The sequence below is a fragment of the Phacochoerus africanus genome, chromosome 1 (assembly GCF_016906955.1).
Source record: "Phacochoerus africanus isolate WHEZ1 chromosome 1, ROS_Pafr_v1, whole genome shotgun sequence".
NCBI lineage: Eukaryota > Metazoa > Chordata > Mammalia > Artiodactyla > Suidae > Phacochoerus > Phacochoerus africanus.
The window spans coordinates 286,165,169-286,186,668 of record NC_062544.1 but is presented as its reverse complement, the minus strand read 5'-3'; the positions used below and the strand labels follow the sequence as shown (position 1 = coordinate 286,186,668).

The 21,500-nt window shown below is 58.8% G+C and overlaps 1 protein-coding gene across 4 annotated transcripts in view; it reads right to left on the bottom strand.

The window, feature by feature from the left end:
- The window catches only part of PKNOX1 (PBX/knotted 1 homeobox 1), a 45,256-nt gene continuing 23,756 nt past the window's right edge, over window positions 1-21,500 (bottom strand). For all 4 annotated transcript variants that reach the window (XM_047797399.1, XM_047797389.1, XM_047797379.1 and 1 more), the window contains 7 exons: window positions 20,591-20,761; window positions 16,938-17,037; window positions 15,806-15,903; window positions 11,522-11,650; window positions 7,411-7,487; window positions 5,339-5,511; window positions 1-3,073 (listed from right to left, as the gene is read on the bottom strand). In XM_047797399.1, the coding sequence (XP_047653355.1) occupies window positions 2,862-3,073; window positions 5,339-5,511; window positions 7,411-7,487; window positions 11,522-11,650; window positions 15,806-15,903; window positions 16,938-17,037; window positions 20,591-20,761 (960 nt within the window). In that variant the 3' untranslated portion in view covers window positions 1-2,861. The remainder of the gene's footprint in view (window positions 3,074-5,338; window positions 5,512-7,410; window positions 7,488-11,521; window positions 11,651-15,805; window positions 15,904-16,937; window positions 17,038-20,590; window positions 20,762-21,500) is intronic.

The following is a 21,500-nucleotide window of genomic DNA, read 5'->3' as shown; positions in this document are numbered from 1 at the left end:
GCCGGTTTCTGCTTTTAATTTTTTGCTTTGATAAATCAGTTGCTTCACAAAAATCCCTTCCAAAGACAGCAATCCAAGAACACATGGTTACAGGATTCACATTTAAAGACTGTCAGTTCAGAGACCGGACAGAGCTAACGGGACGGAGGACTGCGGAGGATCCGTCACTGGCCCCCGGGGCGGCCTCCCACGGCGTCCGGGGTCTGAGGAGGACGCGCCCGGCTCTCTCGCCGGGCCACGCAGAGGTGCCGGCGGGGCCCTCCGCGCAGGGTGCGGGCACGGGGCCCCGGGCTCTGCCCACTCCAAGCTGTGGCCGAGCCCCTCGGCTCGGAAACGGGGCCGAGTGAGGCTGCCCGGCTCGGCCCCGCTGCTCACTGCCCCTCCGCGGCGGAGCCGGTGACATGAGCACCTGGGGCCCGAGACACATTCAAAAGCATCCTTCGTGGGGAAAGGGCTTCGCCAGAGCCAAGTCGAGATGGAGCCTGATCACTCAAACGCAAGCCCGGCGGGCTCGCCCTCTCGCGGGGCTCTCGGGAGTCGAGGGCTGGGAACAGTGCTTATCAGGCGCCCAGGGACGCTGGTGCCCTGGGCAGCAGTTCAGGAGCCCAAACCGTCTGCGGTCGGGCTGTTGAAAGTGCCCGCAGTTCCTCACGGGAAGAGGTTACGGGAACCCCAGGCCGCGTCCCGGGCCCCTGTCTCTGAGGACCCTTCTCCTGTCCCTCCACCGTGTAAGAACTCAGGGCTTACGAGAGCCGATCTCAGCTGGAGGGGCACGGGCCGCACCACCGCCTTGACAGTCCACCCCCGACGGCCCCGGGGTCCACACCCCGCCGGGGAGACACCACCCCCGGGGAGTCCTGGTGCTGGGAGGATCCCCACTAACCTATAGCCGGGCAGAGGGGCCGAGGGAGGGAGGAGCTGGCCGGCCAGCTTCCTGGGTCCTGGCCTTCAGTTCTAACTTTGTTGGACTTGAGTGATCTTTTAAACTTCTGTAGATTTGACTCAAAGTATTAAAATTAATATTGTTTAATATCTTAAACAGTATTAAAGTTGTTCAGAAATAAGGACACAGCAGCTGCTTAAGAGTGTTACTTTCCTCCCCAAGGAATCAACAGTCAAGTTTTTCCTTTAAATTTCCTGAAAGATTTTAAAAGGAGTTCCCAAGTCCTTCCTTCTTCCTTCTAAGGTATCTGGGAAGTATCCTCCTATGACTAACTTCAGGTATTAATAATTTGGGGGGGACTCAGTTCTAGAAAAACATCTGCTCTAGCTCCAAACATGCCCCAGGCAGCCCTGGCCACACCAGTCCCCGTGGCTCCATCTCGGGACCCGGCAGCCTTCCCGACGGCGCGGCTGTCCTCGGAGCCCCGCGGGGCCGGGCGTCCCCTTCATGCCTGGACAGAGCTCTCCTCTGGGAAGCTAGGTGTGCCGTGTCCTCGCTGAGAAAAAGCTCAGCTTGGAAGTCAACCAAGGGGCCACACCAAGCCCAGGAACCACACCCGGCTGCTCTCGGGGTGTCTGGTCCCCAGGAAGTCCTGAAACGCTCCCAGGTCGGACGTGATCGGGTCAGAGGGCAGGCTCTGGAAATCCCACAGAGCAGCGACAGGGGCAAACCCCGCCACCAGGACCAGCGGCCGGCCCGAGCCCCAGCGGGAGGCCGCCCGGGCCCCGCTCCTTGCGTCCCTCCGTGGCACGTGATGACGTAGCAGGCCGAGGGTCTGCCGCGGGCCCTGGCTCTGAGCCAAGGCACAGGGGATGCCTTAGATTAGTTTATCATCAACACTTTATGCATAACATACGGCTAACTAAGAATTCTAAAACAGGATCCAGCTGACATGGTATACTAACCATTTCACTGTAGTCAAGTTTAAATTAGACTCAAAGACGCTGGTAGGAGCTTTTAACTGGTGACTGGCTACCATTTCACTTAGCTTACCTAAGTCCTATTTAGTCGGTTTCTTTAGATGTGTGTTTCGATCAAGTGTAAAATGCAATCTGAGCATTTACGTATAAACTACAATTTGAAGACAGCAAACGTTCATTAAATAGCTGTGTCTCATCTACCATAGTAAGAGAACACCACCACCCTGGGAAAGCAGAGGGCTACGGAATCCTGGCTAACTTTGGGCAGCTTCGTTAAATTTGGCCCGTTCAGAACATCCAAATCGAGACGGTAGGCGTGTGCTGTGTCTTCTCTAGACATTTCATCCTCGAGAGAGTCATAGTCAATTCATAATGAATTTATAAAAATAGCTTTTTATCCAATAATTCCAGCAAGTTAAAAATAGGAGTTTCTTTTCATATATAGCAAATGACACAGGCTCAGGGGCCATCAGGGACGGTAACCACGTCTAGTCACCTACATTCGCCACCGGGTCCCACTCGGGTTATTGGTGTGTGTGCTGTTGCCCACGTCACACTGGCAGTTCTAAGGTGCAGAAGCTTCTTTCAGAGCCATGGGCTACACAAATCAATCAGCCCCCGGAGGCCTGCTGTAACCACAAAGCTAAATTACAACTGCATAATTCTCGGAAAATGGCAGCACTAGTCCTTAATCTAATCGGGGGTTTGTGGGCTGGGGGGGGGGGTGTTTGTCATTCATCACATTTTTAGCGTTAAACCTTTAAAGAATTTCCTTAAAAATGCACACACGCGCGCGCGCACACACACACACACACACACACACACACACACACACACCCTGGAAGAAGTCGCTGCACCAGCAAAGACGCTCTTGAAGCTGACTGGGAAATACAAAAGTGCACTCTTCTAAACCTACATATAAAACATACGGGAGTAAAACTGTGTAAAATGTTTGCTGTGCAAACTGTAAAAAGTCAGGCCAGTCCGCGGGCGCGGCCCTACTGCAGGGAGTCGCTGTTCTCCAGGACCAGCCCGCCCAGGTGGCCGGGGGCCAGCGCCGCCCCGCCGTCCCCCGTGCTGTCCACCGACTCGTCCTCGCTCTGCTCCGCCATCATCACCTGCTGCACCGCCAGCGTGGCCCCGTCCGACGACAGGGACTGCAGGCTGTCCACGTTCATGGTCACGGGGGCGGTGATCGTCACGACAGCTCCTGCGGCACAGGCACTCGTCACCCCGCCGGCAGCGCTTGGGCCAGAACGTGTCCCCGCTCACCCACCAATCCCCTGCCGTGAGTTTCTGGGGCAGCCCTGGGGTTTGAGAAACTGTCCAGAATCAGCCCCAGACCCTGTGCGGCGAAGCTCTCAGGCTGCAGAGGGTCCAGGAAGGTCAGGGTGGAAAGCCAGGGCCACTCAGAGGACACGCGACCCGAGGACACAGGAGAGGCCGCAAGACGAGCGGATGGGAGACAGGGCGGGGGTGAGGTCAGGGGAAGGAGGCCCGTCGGGGAGAAGAGAAAGCCCGGGACACACCACGCCCAGCAGCTGAGGAGGGGAAACCACCAGCCATCAGCCCCGGCACTGCGCCAGGAAATGCCCCATGGTGCCCGCACAGGCTCGTCCGCACAGACCCACCACACTGACAAGGGGTGCGGTGTGTGCGGGGCGCACGGCCTCGGTGTCACGAGCTCAGGACGATCTTCAAGGAGAGGCACCTGTCGGCGCCCAGCCGGCGCGTCTGCCCGCGGGGAGCGGGGCACGCATGGAGGGGGAGCAGCACTGTCTCGAGGCGCCGGGAGGCCGGGGTGAGGAAAGGGGCACCGCTCGCTGGACGCCCTGGTACCAACTTCCTTCCCGACAGACGACATGTCGCCTTTTCCAAGAGCAGGAACAGAAAGAGAGACACGCCTTTCTAACGAATCCTCCCCCAACCCCGACCCCTGCGGGACACGGACATTCCCATGCCAGGGATTGAATCCAGGCTGCGGTTGTGACCTGCGCCCCAGCTGTGGGGGCCCCGGATCCTTAACTCACTGCGCCGGGCCAGGGATCAAACCGAGGCCTCCTCAGCGACCTACGCTGCTGTGGGTGGACTCTGAACCCACCGCGCCACAGCAGGAACTCCCCTAATCCTTTAATTCTTGAATTAAAAGAGCAAATGAAAACTGAAGATGCAAATTAAACATGAATGGGAGACGCCTGCCTAACAAAACCCAGATGATGAAGCCAAAGCGTGAAGCGCCCAGCTCAAGACCCCAGGTGGAAAACAGGGCCACTGGGGGCCGCCGAGAGGTCCCGGCCCAGGCCCCGCGCAGCCCAGGAACACCGCGAGCCTGCGGGAAACCACCCCACGCGGCAGTCTCAGTGTCCGGGGCTGACAGAGCCGGGCCGGAACCTCCCTAAGGCACAGACCGGGGCAGGGCCCTGCTCCCCAGGCGCCCCTCTGCCGTGGCGCAAGCGGGCCGGACCGTTCGCCAGACAAGCACTGCGGCGGCAGAGCACAAGGCGATCAGACGGGGCCAGCCACCTGCCAGAGCGGTGCCCAGGGCGACTCAGAGCCACGTAGGGACACCCAGCCCCAAGAAGGCGTGCTGCCCCATGCGGGGCAGCCAGTCAGAGAGGCCGGCAGGCCCACGGGCAGGCGAACCCCACGATGAGAATTCCGTCACCAGGAAGCAGCCCAGGGCTGAGAGCCGCTAGAAGCGGCCGAGCAGGGCAGCAGGGCGGGTCCTGCCCTGTCTGCCCTCTGCTCAGACTCAGGGACACCCAGAGAGACATCGACTCCGGGGATCTCTGGACAGTGTCCCACACGAACAGCACAGGGATGGGACGAGCGGGGCGTCACCGTCGCAGAGGAAGAGCCCGGCAAGCGGATGGACAAAGAGAAACTGTCCGGGACGAGGCAGAGGAAAGGCTCCAAGCCCGGAGCAGCCCCGGCAGCTGTGCACATTCAAGCGCCACCGGAGCCCAGACGGTCCATCTGGAGAAGTACCAGCCCCAAACTCTCCTGGCGAACACGGTGCCCCAGCAGAGAAAGAGGCTATTGGGCCGGTCGGGGCGCACTTGTAAGGGCACGTGTCTCCCGCACAGCCACCAGAGTGCAGCCAACGAACACCCAAGGACGGGGCCTGGGACAAGGGGACGGGCTCAAAGGGAAGAAGCCAAAGCGGGACGAGGGCCGCAGGGACAAGATGGGCGCGTGGCAGCCCCCCTCCCCCACTGAGGAGGGAGAGAAATGGACAGGAGGGACCTCGCTTGGGGACTGGCCGTGAGCCCGTGTGGGAGGCAGGCCACATCTCCCGCACGCGTGGGCTGTGTGTCCCCCTCCCAGGCCCACTCCCGCACCCCTAACAAGCTTCCAGAGCCAGCGTCTGGGGCCAGTGTCCCCACATTCAGATGTGGAAAGACGCCTGCCCGCCCGCCCACCCGGGGCCCAGAGCATCACCCACGCCCGCAGGCCCGCCCGGCTGCGACCCTACCTTCTGACATGGTCAGCTCACTGGCGGCTGGCTGGGCGGCCCCCGAGGCGATGGAGTCGGGCCAGAACCTCTGGACAGGCCTGTTCTGAGCAGTTTTTTTCTTTGTTTTTGGAGTCTCTGAACAACTAGAATCCAACATCGGTTGCAAGATTCGTCTTCTGGCGTTGATGAACCTGAGCAGAGGAAACCTCGGGGTCACCACGGCCTGGGCAGAACCCGCAGTGGCCCTCCCGACAGGCCAGGTGCCCCCTACACCCCAAAACATCAGCCGGCGTCCCCTGCTACGAGAGGCACTCACAAGGGTCGGCGTGTGTATTATCTACGTGTCCAGAGAGACAGGCTGCTTCTCGTGTAACCATGTGAACAAAGGCTCCTCCTCACTTTGACTGAGTCCATGTCTGTGAATCTGACATTCACGGCGACACGGATGACACTGCCAGAGCTGTGGACGGGGCTGACCCTCCCTCCTGAGGAAGCAAAGGCACATACCCCGCAGTCTTGCGGGGAGCGAGGCCTCGCGGGGGTGTGTCCCTATCTGGGCCCCAAGTGCGGACAGATGTCCAGCTCTGAGGCTGCTTAACTTGAAAATCCCGAGATTCGAGCACATCTGTGCTCGCCCTTGGCCGTGGTCTAACAGGACAAACGAAGAGGCTGGCTTCCTGCAGACTTGGCCTTCGGCCCCCGCAGCGCAGGGTGAGGACGGCGTGGGGACGTCAGGACAGCCCAGCTCACTGCCCGCCCCAGGCGGCGCTGCTTCCCTCCGCTGTCTCTCAACCTTCTCTGTCCGAGCCACCACGAGCCAGAGGCGTATGCTGGCGATGGGTGTGCCCATGCTCCCTCCCAGATGTCATTTTTGTAAATATAAAAGGAAAGAAAGTCACAAAAGGTAAAAATAGCTACAAATATTAACTCTAAGACTTTGGAAACTTTAGAATTTACAAAAGACATGTATTGACCTGTTACTAATTTTACAATTAAAAGTTGAAGTCTGGGAGTTCCCGTCGTGGCGCAGTGGTTAACGAATCCGACGAGGAACCATGAGGTTGCGGGTTCGATCCCTGGTCTCGCTCAGGGGTTAAGGATCCGGCGTTGCCATGAGCTGTGGTGTAGGTGGCAAACGTGGCTCAGATCCCAAGTTGCTGTGGCTGTGGTGTATGTAGGCTGGTAGCTGCAGCTCCCATTCGTCCCCTAGCCCGGGAGCCTCCAAGTGCCGCGGGTGAGGCCCCAAAAAGACAAAAAGACAAAAAAAAAAGTTGAAGTCAACCCTTCTAGATACAACAATTCCCAACCTTGACGCCGTTCGGCGATGTGACTGCCTCCTCCACGGTCAGGGTCCAAGTGTCCACAGCGACACGGGCCCCGGCACCAGAACAGAGCGTTTCGTTCGCAAAGCAAGCGCCGCCCTGGGCCTGTCCCTCTCAGGTCCCCACGTCCTGCGGGTGGCAGGACCGCCACGGGCCAGCCGGCCGAGGCACTGCCCCCCGAGCCCTGCTGAACTGGTGATGCGGGATTCAAAGCTCGGGGGGCGGCGGGGGGGCGGCGGTCAGGAGCGCTCACCTCCACGCCCGCCGCCCCGGGAAGCATCCGGGTTTGGAGTGGGGCTGGGGTGGGGGTGGCAAGGCCTGGAGAAACACGTTTCTGTTTTTCTTTTTATGGCTGCACCTGTGGCAAATGCAAGTTCCCAGGCCTGGGGCCGAATCAAAGCTGCAGCTGCCGGCCTACAGCCCAGCCACAGCCCCGCGGGACCCTTAACCCCCGAGCGAGGCCAGGGTTCACACCTGTGTCCTCGAGGCCACTGTGTTGGGCTCTTAACCCTCTGAGCCACATCAGGGACTCTGAGAAACACATTTCTGCCCAAGCGAACGGGATGGAGGCCCGATTCCCCGTGGGGCACTGACCAATGAAACCCCAAGGGGAAGGCGCGTGCGGACTGAAGCCTGAGTGTCCTGCCCCCAAGTCCGGCTCTGATGACCGAGGAAGGCTAGTTAAAGAGCTCCTGTGCTGTCAAACGTCCCCGCTTGTCGGCGCCAGTCATGCTGACCGACAGCCGCGGGGCAGCGGGCGCGGCTCACCAGTTGTTAACTTGGAGCAGCGTCAGATTCGTCTGAGCCGCGATCTGTTTCTTCTCGTCTTCTGTCGGGTAGGGATGCTGAAAACAAAGAGAGTCGCCGTGAGCTTCGGTTGTGCAAAGGGGCTCGAGAGCACACACGCAGGCAACCCAGAAGCACACGACTCAATGACCGCAGTAAGACGGGCGGCGGCGGTGCTGTTCGCTAAAACCTGACTTCAGTCTCGTAACTTGATCCAGAAACGCCTCAAACAGAACGGAGCTGTTCTGCCGGCTGCCCCGGAAAGCCCGCTGCGGTGGCCGCTGGCGAGCCGGCGTCTGCGGGCGCCGGGGGGCCCCGCGGCTCCGCCGGGTGGGGGCTAAATGAGCCCACGACGCGGCCTGGCTTCTGCAGCGCCTCCCACGTGTGAGCTGAGGCCGTAACCCGCCCCCACGCAGAGCAGACACACGCGAGTTCCCACCCTCCGTGAGAAGCACTCGCGGCCCGTGTGCCCGCCGGGGCCGTGCTGATTCTTACGGTCACGGGAGCTCAGTGCCACCACGAGGAAGGCGCGCAGGGGCTGGTAACTCATGAGGGGAGGGGAACAGGCCGGCAGGCCGCTCCATGCCTGGCACACGCGGGGGATGTGTTTCCCGCACGGGACCTGCGAGTAGAAGTTGACCCTGGCACGCCCGGATGTCATCGATGGGGTCTCAGGGACAAATCTCTGCTCCATGAACAGGTCTGTTGCAAAGAACTGAACTGAGGGCAGGTGTGTGTGTGTGTGGGGGGGGGTGCTATTTACTCTTTTTTTTTTTGTCTTTTTGACCTTTCTAGGGCTGCACTTGTGGCATATGGAGGTTCCCAGGCTAGGGGTCAAATCAGAGCTGTAGCCACCGGCCTCCACCAGAGCCACAGCAACAAGGGATGCAAGCTGCATCTGCGACCTACACCACAGCTCACGGCAACACTGGGTCCTTAAGCCACTGAGCAAGGCCAGGGATCGAACCTGCAACCTCATGATTCTTAGTCAGATTCGTTACCGACTGAGCCATGACAGGAACTCCTGAAAGAAGTATTTCATACCTAACATACTCCACCTGAACAGAATTAAAGCGGAAGTGCATACGGACACACCTGGGAAACCCTGTGGGCGGGGTTCAGGCCGTCTGATGACGCGGATACTGCCACAGCCAGTCACGAATGCACTGGCTTCCAAAAAAAGTTACGTAGAAGCCATGTTTACACCATGCTGTGATCCACTGCAGCACCGCAGCTGGAAGAGCAGCGTACGCACCTTAACTACAAAATACTTACTGGCTAAAAACACTACCTCCTGCAGCTTCAGCAAGTCTTTTTGCAATAGTCCCATCAAAGATGACTGATCCCAGATCATAACAAACAGCAACGACAAAGTTTTAAATATTGTGAGAATTCTCAAAAAGCGCCAGAGACACGATGTGAACAGATGCTGCTGGAAACAACGCGCTGGCAGGCCTGCTAAACGCACGCGCGGCTGCCCCACACCTTGAACTTGTAAAACACGGGCATCCGAGGAGCATCTGAGAAGCACGCTAAAGCGAGGTCTGCCTGGATCAAAAGGCTTTTTTTTTTTTTTTTTTTTTTTCTCTTTTCGCCTGCACACAGGTCATGTGGAAGTTCCTGGGCCAGGAATTAAATCTGAACCACAGCAGTGACAACGCCTGATCCTTACCCCTGAGCCACAAGGGAACTCCTCAAAACTCTCCAAAGTACCAAAAAGGAAAGTACTTTCTATCTACAGTAATAAACTGTAGATTGAGTAGCATCTCTATGGAGCAACGGGTAAGCCGTTTACTCTAAAACCTACATGCACCAAAGGCCCTTGTTTTGCACCGACCAGGACCCCAGAGCATGAACAGTACCACTCAAGGGAGAGGGTGGGAGCTCATTTGGATTTTCAGCGAACTCAGTGTGTTGGGAAAGTCATGGTACACACACCGTGGTGATGATGGAACAGCTCAGATTTATCTCAGCGGCGGTCTGACTCCTGTAACCAACCAACAGGAATTCACTTTGAGTCTCCAGATGAGCACGGGGCCCCAAGTGAGAGCTCACAGAAATGAAAATACTGTGCTTGTCCTTTAAAACCTCATAAAATGAAAAGGGGGCAGGAAACAAACCGGTAAACCCGAAAGCAAACACCGAAGCAGCAGGGACTGCTGCTACGAACATCAGGGAAACTACAAGAAGAGGATTTCCAAGAAACGAGGCAGGAAGAATAGAAAATGCTTCACAGAGAAAAAACGCGGCATTTTAGCTGACCCTGTGGGCGAGGTCTATCTTAGGAATTACGAAAACATTAAGGAAACGTAAGAGGAAACGCCGCCTGCCGCCGCCCACCGTGCCCCGGCCGAATCTCTGCCTTGCAGCCACCTGCATGGGTCCCAATCAGCACAATACGCTCAGAAACCCGCACTTCTGCTTTGCCACTCGCCACCGCTCCTCGAGCTCTCCGCCCCCGTGGGTCGTGCGGACTGGCCCTGCGACCCGCCACCACGTCGCTGCGCCTTCCTCCGCGCCCCAGCCACGCCCCCGTCACGGCGACCGTCGTCACTGTACCCCTCACCCGCGAAATGCAGGTCCTCGTGACTCTTTCCAGGACAGCGTTCTAGACGAGGTCACACAGCCCGAGTTGGCGGTGTTCCTCCTCCAGCACGGGGGCCGCTCACCTCCGGGGCAGAGCCGGCAGCCCGCCGCTCCCGGACGTCCCCTCAGCCGGGGAGCCTGGCTCCAGGCAGAGCAAGGGAGCTCAGCAGTGACCAGCGCTGAGCCCCAGGGGACCTAAGACGACAGCCAGGTGCTGGCCTCAGGGCTCCCCATCAGCGGGAGGATGGAGGCAGGTGCCAAGGAGTAAATGCCAGCCTCCGCCTGGGGTGGGCGCCTGGGGTGGGGGTGTGAAGGCCTAAGGGGGTGGGGAGAGCACAGCGCAAGGAGGAGACCGCAGGAGGCCGAGGCCACAGTGCGTGATGATGGCAGTGACCACAAGGGGCAGGTCCCGGCCAACTGGCTCCGCTCCCGGGAGCAGCCCAGGGCCGGGGCTCTGGAAGGAAAGCCACTCGATGGACCTTCCTGCTGGCCCCCCGCCCGCCTGTCCCCCCAGACCCAGGGCCAGCCTCCACCTCCCCCCAGACGGTCCACCCTGGCTCCCTGAGGGCCAGGCCCGGCAGCTAGAAGCCCGTCACTCCTGAGAGCCACTTGGGGTCACAGCCTCTGCTGAGGTCAGGGGCATGGAGAGTGGGGCTCAGGCGGGTAAGGAGCGAGCCTCCTGGTGACATCAGTAGGCCGGCATGTGCGTCCTGAGACAGGACAGCATCCTGGAGACAAAGCGGGCACACAGACAAGGAGGAGAGCCGGGGCTGCCCGCTGCGCCAAACTCTACTTCAAGTTCAACAGCCACCTGCTGACCCCTCTGCGGACAAGCTCACCCCCACCTCGCCTTTCCAATCCAATATACACACAGCGCTATTTCCCAAGGTTTTGCCCCAAGACACCTCTTCTCTGCCCACTTCTCTCCTTTCATCAGCACTGCCCCTTGTTTTTTTCAGTTTCTTTCTTTCGTCTTTTGTCTTTTTAGGGCCACACCCGAGGCATATGGAGGTTCCCAGGCTAGGGGTCCACTTGCAGCTACAGCCGCTGGCCTACACCACAGCCACAGCAATGCCAGATCCGAGCCGCGTCTGTGACCTTCACCACAGCTCATGGCAATGCCAGATCCTTAACCCACTGAGCAAGGCCAGGGATCGAACCTGCATCCTCATGGTTCCTGGTCGGATTCATTTTCGCTGTGCCAAGACGGGACCTCCTGATTTCAGTTTCTTGAAGCACTGCCCATTTTGTGGTGACCCTCCCATGCTCAGCCAATGTGGACAGTCGGATTCTTCAACCAGGCCCCTACCAGCCCACTCAAGTTGATTTTTTTCTGGACAATAAGCCAGGAAGAAAGCATCTCAGGAGTTCCCCGGTGGCCTTGTGGCTAAGGGTCTGGCGTTGCCACTGCTATGGCACAGGTTCGATCCCAGGTCGGGGAACCTCTGCGCGCTGTCGGCACAGTATCTCTGAGGGTCTGGCCACCCGGGACGGCCTCTGCTCTTACCCCGATGTGCTGGAAGAGCCAGGACCTCATGACGTTGGTGGCGTGCTTGGGCAGAACCCCCCTCTTGTTTTTGGAGGAGCCGTCGTCTTGATGCAAGATGCTCAGGTCTTGGTTTAACTGTAACTGAAGCTTTTAAACAAATGAAAAACTCGGTTAGAAAGCGTACAGACGGAGGCTACGTCCTCGCAGCTTATGACCACAGGTGGCCGGACAACCAAGGCCCCTGTGGGTGAGTGACTCATTTATGCGCAGACATGCTGGAACCCTGCGGCTCAGATACGCTCATTCTTCGAGGAGCGGGTCCCCCACTGTAACTACCTAATGTTTACTTGTTAAAGGACTGAATGGTATTAAGTACTACCTGCATACTCACGTTTGTGTGCACAGGAAAAAGAGCTTTTAAAACTAGTTCCAAAAGCACCGAGAGGGAAACAAAGCCTGTCGCCGGTGTCTGCCCTCATCTGACACGTGATCTTCTTCATGAAACGTGACATGGGTTTGGTTCCAGTGCTGCTTTTCTGAGCAGGAGTAAAGCCAACATGGGCTCGCCAACAGGGAGAGTGACAGCGGCCGCAAGGCTCCACTTCCCAGATGCCACCAAGAAGCCCAGGGCCTGAGAGGGGACCCGCCCACGCCGCCGCTGCACTGCTGCACAGCCCGGGCCTGCGCACGGCAGCAGGATGCCGGGGCCTAGGAAACTGGGTGCAAATCCACTTAGGAAGCAGTGGGACCCCCGCCCCGCCCCCACCAGCTTCTGTGGATGAACCGTCCGCCCCCCACCCTGCAGAGACCGGGGGTCTCTTTCCCAAAGAAACAGAGCAGAGGCAGCAGACGAAGCCCTGCGGGAGGGTGGGAGGAGGACGAGGAAATCTGCACACAAACCGGGAGACGCCCGCCCCAGCCAAGAAGGCAGAGTCCTCCCCGGGGAAAGTGCAGGAAGGAGAGACGGCCGGCCAGCCGGCCACAGACCCGGGAGGTTGGCCCGGGAAGGGCTGCCTGTTACAGCCCAGCATGCGACAGGCCATTGTCCCTGACACCGGAGAGCCTCCGCCACAGAGGGCCAACGGCAAAGCCAGTGAACGGTGCCATCAGAGGAGACAGCGCCCAGAAAGCACAGGCAGCGGTGCCCATCCCAGAGCCCCGAACAGGGTGCTGCTTCCAGAGGGAGCACGGAAGGCAGAGAAGAGCCTCAGAAATGAGAACCCCGCTGAAAACCTAACAGGCGGGGGCAGGGGGGGGGGGAGCCTCTCGCAAGGAGACCCAAGCGGGCAGTGGGAGCACGAATCCAAACACACCAAACTCAAGGGACTCTGTTCAGAGGTCTGGTGGCCAACAGTCAGGGCTCCGGAACGAGCCTGGGCATTGGGGGGGGGCGCTGTGGCAGCGAGTTCAGGAAACGGTCCGGGCCCCAGGACACCAGGGCTCCGCGGTGCCCAGTACGGCCAGCGAACCGGACCCGCACAGCTGGAGCAAAGGGAAGCGTCTTGTGAACGGGGGTCCGGGCCCTGCCGTCCACCGCCACGTGGACTGAAGCCCGAGCCCCGACAGCCGCCGGCCTGCAGCAGCCCCTGGACGGAGCTTGGGCTGAAAACCGGGAGCGAGGCCCTCTGTGCTCCGGAAAACTGGAAAAACAGGCCTCAGACAGTCAGACGAACGAGGAGAAGACAGGACTGGAAACCACAGCTCACGCTCGACGGCAAAGCGCCTACATGTCCAGGATGAGAGCAAAATCCGTCCCTCTGAGGCGGCTGAGTCCCAGCACAGCCCCTTCCCACCCGCAGTCTCGCCAGGCAAGAAAGGGGAAGACATGGGAGCTGGGGGAGAAGGGCCCTCGGGGCGGCATGGACGGAAGGTTCAGGAACCCGTCGGACGCCTGGGACGACCAGGAGGCGGCCCTGACCGGCCGAGCCACTTGGCAGGCACCATGGAGCAGGGGTTGGGGAATCCGCGAGGGTTCAGCCACGGAGGCCGTGGAAACTTCTCGGAGGGAAACGTCAAAACAGCCGCTTACTCGGGCAGAAACAGACTCTGGACCAGAAAGAGCACTGTGACGACGGCGCTCAGCGGAAACCAGCAGTTCTTTCTTTTTGTCTTTTTAGGGCCACACCCGAGGCATATAGAGGTTTCCAGGCCAGGGGGTGAACTGGAGCCGCGTCTGCGCCCTACACCACGGCCACAGCAACGCGGGATCCTTAACCCACTGAGCAAGGCCAGGGATCGACCCCGCATCCTCCTGGACACCAGTCAGGGTGGTCATCGCGGAGCCCTGACGAGAACTCCAGAAACCACCGCGTCGCGAAGATGCTCCCAAAGAAAACGGGTCAGCAGGCTGCGTCTGAACAAACAGGTGCCGGCCTGGGAGCGAGCAGGGTCCCCGGCACAACAGAGCCAGGCCCCAGTAAGTCGAGAGAGGGGGTGCCCCTCAGAAACCAGGAGAAGGGGCAGAAGAGGAGGCGAAATGGCCTGACGTGGTTCAGCCCGGGCGGCGCGGAGGGGGCGGCAGAGGAGGGGCCGGACGGCTGGACACCGTGGTCTCAGACTCAGAGCAACTCGATAGGGAGAACTCGGCGTGACTGTGAGCTGCAAAAAGTCAATCAAGAGCCCAGACCTCAAATACCCAAATACCAGTTCTATGAATGACTAGACTCCCCTGGGATGGGTTGCTGCTGTGGCTCGGGTTCGATCCCTGGCCCTGGCACCTCCATGTGCCGAGCAGCCAAAAAAAGACTACCTGGGGGCAAAGGGAGGGGTGGAGGGAGAGAAAAATCAGTGATCTCACTCCCGGCCACGTCTTATTTTCTCGGGAGAAACGTTTGTAAGCGAGCACGTACCAGGAGCCCAGCGAAGGACTCTTCGGGAGCGCCCAGCCCACGCCTGCCAGCACTAGGGCAGAAGGGGCCCCCGCGGCCGGGGCCAGGCTGAAGCCCCGTCCATGTGCGTGTGCCCCACACCCCAGCCGGGCACTGGGAGGCACCCGCCTGCTGCCCCACCACCGCGACTGGCCGTGAGCACGCCGGCCACCGCCTCGTGCCGTCAGGCCCAGCCACGCGCTTCCGGGGCAAACGCAACTCTGTTGCTTTCTAACACGAGAACCATCACCAGCGTCTCACCCTGAGCGTCCGAAGCACAGCAAGAACCAGGCTCGGGCCAAGTGCGAAGGCAAAAGCCCAGAGCGGCCCGAACAGCTGCGACAGGGCCGTACGGAAAAGTGCCAACACCCGCCTGGGCCCCAGCAAACGCTTACTCTCCCTGAGACACCCTGACGGCCTGTTTCTCTGGAGCCCCGCCTCTGCGGCCCTGGCAGCACAGACGGGGGGGCTGCGACAGGGAAGGGACACTGCAGGGCTGCCAGGGCCACCGAGGGCCAGAGCAGAGGGGCTCGGGATGGCAGGCGGGGGCTAGAAGGGCCCTGAGAACAGTGTGCCTGACCCGAGCCCACTTTACGCTCACAGCCTCTGTCGACAGAAAACATCGGGGAGCAGGGTGCTCGGGGGATGGAGGCCAGCACTGGGGGGCCCAGGCGCCCCCACCCCAGGGCTGGGCCTGGGAAGCCACCTCTGTCCCAGGCCCGTGTGTGCCCGGGGGGCCTCTGCCTGCGCCGCCCTAGGCCTCTCACACCTGCTCCTGACTTAGGTCTGGTGGGGCCGGACCGCACCTGCGCAGGCCAACGACAAGGCACTGACGCCGCGAATCGACGGCCCAAATGAGAACTGACAACAGAAACCTGCTTCAGACTTAAGCCTCGCTCTGTTGGGGGGGGTCCTCGGGGGGGGGGGCTGGTATCGTTTTACCACAAAGGCACAGAGAGGGTAGGGCGGCCCTAAGGTCCCAGCACATCCAGGCGTCCCCAGCGCTGTCGCTTCTCAGCACCCCCTCCCCCTTCTCAGCTGGAGGCCTGGGCGGGCGGTTCTGCTGTGAAGCTCCAGGGGCCTGGGAGGGGGGGGCATCTATGCCGCCTCCAATCAATCTCCTGAAGCCGAGACGACCACACAGCCCCACGTTAGACTGGACAAGAAGGGCTGCTTGTGGGGAGGGACGGGGTGACGGTTTTCCTCCTTCCTTGGGCGTCTCTGCACTTTGCCACTTGGCAATAACGAGGGAGTCAGAGAGGGAAAGAGAAACACCACCCGACACCGAGACTAAGGGGGGACTGTCGCACGGAGGGAGCCCGAGACGAAGCTTCGTGCAGAGGGAGCGGCTGGAGCCCAGCTCTACCCGAGACCCCGCGCCTGGGCCACAGGCACCCTCCCGGCCCGCCCCTCTCCACGGGGCCCGCCCACGCACCTGGGAGTTCTGGATCCGGATCGTGCCAGGCGACAATGCCTGTGTCACCACTTGGCCTTGGGGAGTGACGACTGTGACAGGCTGATAGACTGTGCCCCCTCAAAAGAACCGGAAAAAGCCAATCACCCTGAGTCATCCATGTCCATGAGGGAAGAATAAACTACGGCTTATGGGCTTTGAAAATCACTTCCAATGGTCACCACCCTGCTGGCTGACGGGCCGCTTCCGGCGGCTGGGCGGGCAGGGCGGCTGGCGGGCAGTGACCCTCCGTCCCTCGCCTCGACCTCCTACTTGCCCACCAACTGGCACAAATTAAAGGCCAAGAGTGTTAGGCAACAAATATCTTCATTCTAGTTTCTTTCTTTTCGGCTGCACCCGAGGCACGGAAGTTCCCAGGCTGGGACAGAATCCAAGCTGCAGCTGCGATCTACACCACAGCTGCAGGGACCCCAGACCCTTCAACACACCGCGCGAGGCTGGGGGTTGAACCTGTACCCTGCAGTGACTCGAGCCGCTGCAGAGACAAAGCCACTGGATCCTTAACCTGCCCCGCCACAGCAGGAACTCCCCCGTTATGTTTTGATTCCGTGTGTTTTGCCTCCCTAGAGAGCTTTCCCTTTGCGCAATTAGTTACGTGGGGGTTTCAGGGTAAATTCCCCCCCTGTGCCCCTTCCATTTTCACAACGGGTCTGTGTGTGCAACGTATAAGAAAAGCCCATGCGGGAAGGGGACTGAGGCTGGAGTTCCCTGGTGCATCTGGAACAAACACCCTAAGGCTGCGTTTTCATTTCCTCGTCATCAATTCAGGACACAACTTAAGATTTTCCAGGTGTTGCTAAGAGCACAATTAAAAACCATGTTATCTGAAAATTTCCGTTGGTTTTTGCTATATGTTTTCAACTCCTAGATAGAACTTTTCTTCCCGGTGTTTTTCGATAGGGAAACCCAATTTGCATAGAACATTTGTTCCTGAGAATTAACAAGAATAGGGGGTTCGAAGGGCTCTAGATGGGGGCGCTCCTGTGTTGGAAACGGGCACTCACAAAAAACGGTCTTTGCGCCTTCCTCATCCAAACATAGAGGACGTTTTTCTGCAAAAGCTCAAGGAAAGTGTCCTTTTCTGTCCCCATACCTGCCACTGTTGCCATGGTGACGTTCCCCTGCTGCAGCGCGGATGCCGGCACCACGATTCCCTGGGGGCTGAGCGTGCCCGTGATGGCACTCTGGATCTGCTGCGAGGCGGAAGCACAGTGAGGGTCAGCAGAGGCCGGAGAACCCGCGTTTAAGACTTCAACACTCGTGGCAGAAAGGCATCGCGCGTAAAAGAAGATGCTTGAGGCAAAGCATCGTCAGGTGACCCGCTTCCAACACCCGCGCCACATGCCCGTCGGGAACCAAGAGATACGACCGTCAGTACTGAGATGTGAGCTCCAAAGAGCAGTTTCGGTTTAGCTTCCAGAAGATTACCTTTCATCTCATCAGTGTACTAAACACACCCCACAGCCCCGGAGGCGACTCTAGGGAGACGGAAATGAGCCTTTTCCAATCAGTTTGGCGCAGACTCTTGAGTTCCAGGAACGGTTTGAGTTCCAGGACAGGACGAGCGACTCAAAAGTCATGCCACAGCCCGGGGAGTCACCCCTGGTGCCCACCCCTCCCACAGCAAGCACAGAGCACATCGGAGCCCCCGGTGTTCATGTGCGGGGGGCAGGGGTTGGGTCCCGTCTGGCCCCCTGCAAACTCCACACAAAGGTCTGTATACGTCTCACAGGAGAGGCTACTCCCCTGAGGTCAGAGGGGTTTTCTGCGGCGCTGAGTTGGGAGGTGGCAGGGAAGGAATCTCTGCACCGGGCACGGGGCACAGGGTCCGGCACGCGGCAGGCACCTGGATATTTAGGCCGGTAAGGCGCCTAGGCCCATGTCCTCCAAAGGCAATTACCCTGCGGGCCAGGCCATTGATTGGAAGGCGTGAGCTCTGGTAGAGCATAAGGTGTGCCGATAAAAATGAAGCCATTCAACGCAGTAACCTAAGCTCCCACCTCGAGAACCTGGAAAGGGAAGCACACAATGAAGCCAAAGGAAGCAGAAGCAGGAACACAACCAAGATTCAAGCAGAAATCAGTGAAACTGAAGCTAGAAGAACCAATGAGATAAGAGGTGACTCTGTGTAAAGATCATGACATTTGGCAAACCTCTAGGAAGGCTGAGAGAGAAAAGGAACTTTGCCAAAGCAGGACCAAAACAGGGGGACCACGACAGGCCCTGCAGACATCAAAGATGAGGGGTGTGCCCGCGCAAATGACAAACTCGACACACAGACGCCACGCAGACGCCTGACGTCTTAGACTCCAACGGGAACGGGACACTCTGAATAGTCCTGCATGTTAAGGAGACGGGAGTGGCAACTCTAAAACTCCCACAAAAGACATCTCCAGGTATGGGAGTGTCACTGAAGACTCTGCTTCTAAGCAGTCAGAGAAGAATTAACACAGGTTCCACATAGCGCTTCCAGAAAATAAGAGGAGGGAACACTCCCCGGTTCATGTTATGAAGCCTGTATTATCCTGACACCAAGCCTGGCCCAGCCTGTACCAAAAAAGACAACTACAGAGGAACATCCCTCAAAATAGACACAAAAACGCTTAGTGAAATATTACTGAACGGAATTCAGGAAACTATGTAAATAAAAAGAATTATGTGCCATGACCAAGGGAAGTTTATTTCAGGAATGCAACGCTTGCTCAATGTTCAAAAAAATCAAGCAAAGGGAGTTGTCACCACAACAGTTCAGGCCACTGCTGTGGCGTGGATTCGATCCCTGGCCAGGGAGCTTCCACATGCCCAGACGCAGCCAAAAGACAGGTATTGTAATGTTCCACAATAATAGATGAGGGAAAGAAACTCACAGAGCTCCCTACGTGGTTAGGACCTGGCGCTCTCACTGCTGCGGCCTGGGTTCCATCCCTGGTCTGGGAACTGAGATCCCACAGCAAGCCGCTGCCCGCCAGGGCCAAAACAGACAGGCGAGTCACACGATCATTTCAATCCGCGTGGGACTAGCTGAAGTAATTTTGAAAAAGAATATACAGTAGGAGGAATCCGTCTACCCAATTCTGGGACCTAACAATAGAGCCCCAGCCGTCAAGACAACACGGCCGAGACACACAGACGAATGCAGTGGAGCAGAGAACACAACGCAGGCCCCACAAATGCCCCCAGCTGGTTTCTGCCAACAGTGCAAAGGCCATTCCAGGGACGAAGGACAGTCGGCTTGGCACGCGGCGCTGGGGCAAATGGACAACCACAGGCAAAAACCATCCGAGATGGGGCATGGGTTTAAACGTGAAATACGCAACTTTTAGGAAACACAGATATGAGAAATCTTTGGGATCTAAAGCTAGGCAGAGTTCTTACACCTGACACTGAAGTATGACTCATAAAAGGAAATTCGATACATGGGGTTTTGTCAAAATTAAAAAGGCTCGGCGTTCTGGCTGTGGCATAACAAGATCAGCAGAGACTCTGGAGCCGTGGGACACAGGTTCAATCCCTGGCCCCACACAGGGGGTTAAGGATCCAGCCGCAGCTGCGGCAACTGCAGCCTGGATCTGACCCCTGGCCTGGGAACTCCACGTGCCACGGGGCGGCCAAACATGGGGAAAGCAATGTACAAAGTTTGCTCTACAGAAGACCCTGTTAAGAGGATGCAAAGATAAACTACAGACTTGGAAAAAATAGTTGCAAATCATATATCCAATAAAGGACTACCTTCTGGAATACTCTCAAAGGTCAACAATTAAAAAAAAAAAAAAAAAAAACCCAATTAGAAAACGGGCCAAAGACAGGGGCCGCCAATCCGCCAGAGGGCACACGGATGGAAAGGCAGCCGAGGAGACGGTCGGCAGCGTCGCCACAGGAGAAATGCGCGTTACAGCCACCGTGAGGTGACACGACACACCTGCAGAGGCGCTGAACACAGCGGGGCTTCAGCACCGAGGAACCTGAGCCGTCGCGCTGAGGAAGACCCGCGGATGCGGAAGAGCAAACACGGGATGACGGCCCTGAGCCGAGGTGCCTACATCGGCCAGCTCCACAGCGACAGCAGGCAGCAGCTGGGGACGGGGATGGGGAGTGAGTGTCCAGTGGGCGCAGTGGCGACTGTGGTGACGGCTGCACAGCCGTGTGAAGGCGCTTGGCGCCCTGAGCTGAGGCCGGCCACTCGATGTCACGTGCATTTTACCACAACTGACAAAATACATTTAGGGAGTTCCCGTCGTGGCGCAGTGGTTAACGAATCCGACTAGGAACCGTGAGGTTGCAGGTTCCATCCCTGGCCTCGCTCAGTGGGTTAAGAATCCGGCGTTGCCGTGAGCTGTGGTATAGGTCGCGGCTTGGATCCTGCATGGCTCTGGCTGTGGTGTAGGCCAGTCGCTACAGCTCGGCTTCAACCCTTAGCCTGGGAACCTCCATATGCCTCGGGTGCAGCCCTGAAAAGCAAAAAGAAAAGAAAAAAAAAAAAACACTTAAAAAAGAAAGAAAGACCAAATGGTACTCCAGCCTCAGACACCCAGGCTCCTGGGTCCAGGACGCAGACGAGGCCTCGCTTCCTTCGCTGCATGAGGCCCAGGCGGACTCTCGGCCGAAGGCCAGGGTCAGAGACTCGGGGGCCTGGAGCCGGACAGCCTAGGACAGCCCCCAGCTCTGAAAGGGCCGGTGGTCTCGACAGCAGCACGTTTTCCCTGCAGATGCCACGGGGACCAAGCAGGGGCCCGGGCCCCAACGTACCTGGGCCTGGACGGGGGAGTAGGGGCTGCCAGGCTCCCCGCTCAGGAGGGTCTCACTGTTCATCTTCGTCTTCAGACAGGCGATGTAGCGACTGCAGAAGTCTTTGCAGAGCTCGTTCACCTTCTCCAGCTCGAGAAGGTGAATACGCAAAACCTGGATGGCTTTCACCATCTAGAGGCAGAGAAAGTGCAGCCTTCAGACGGGGCCAAGGGAGCGCGGGGCAAGGCGCCCTCATCGGCACACGACGGCTCCCGGCACGAGCACGACCCTGACGGGCTGCAGCCACAGGCACTGCCTGGAGCAGGAGGAGAACGGGCGCTCGACACGGTGGCCAAGCCGTCCAGCCCACAGGCCCTGGCCTGGTGTTTCGGCTCCATCTGGGGCGCAGGGCAGAGACCCGGTCCAGAGCCGGCCTCGGGAGCCAGTGCCGGCCTGGGTGACGCCGGCTGCCTCCCTCCTCGCCGACGGCTGCGTAACGGAGACTCGGAGGCAGAGAGAACATCTGGTCCTCACCCCCAAAAGGCAGGCACTATGGGTCCCATTTCAAAGATGGGGAGACAGACGCAGAGTCAGACAACTCACCTGTAAAACCCACTATGCAGCTGGAGCAGCTAATGAGAAATTAGCGCCCCGAGACCAGCGCAATTAGCTGAGGAAAAAGTTTTCCAGGGCCCTCCTGCTGTTAAGGGCCCCAGGGTTTTGGTCTGAGGGTCCAGCGGAGGTGCACCCGCCCCCCTCCCCGGGCGCAGCGGCAACGGCAGCTCCAAGGAATTCGCCGCGGCCCTCGGAGCCAGCCCAGGGCCCGGGAGGAGGGCGCCCACGAGGCAGGCAGAAAGAGCAAGGGGAGCCTCTGCTAAGCCTGTCCCTGCTTCGGGCTCACGCCCGCACCCCCCGATCTCACAGCTTGTCA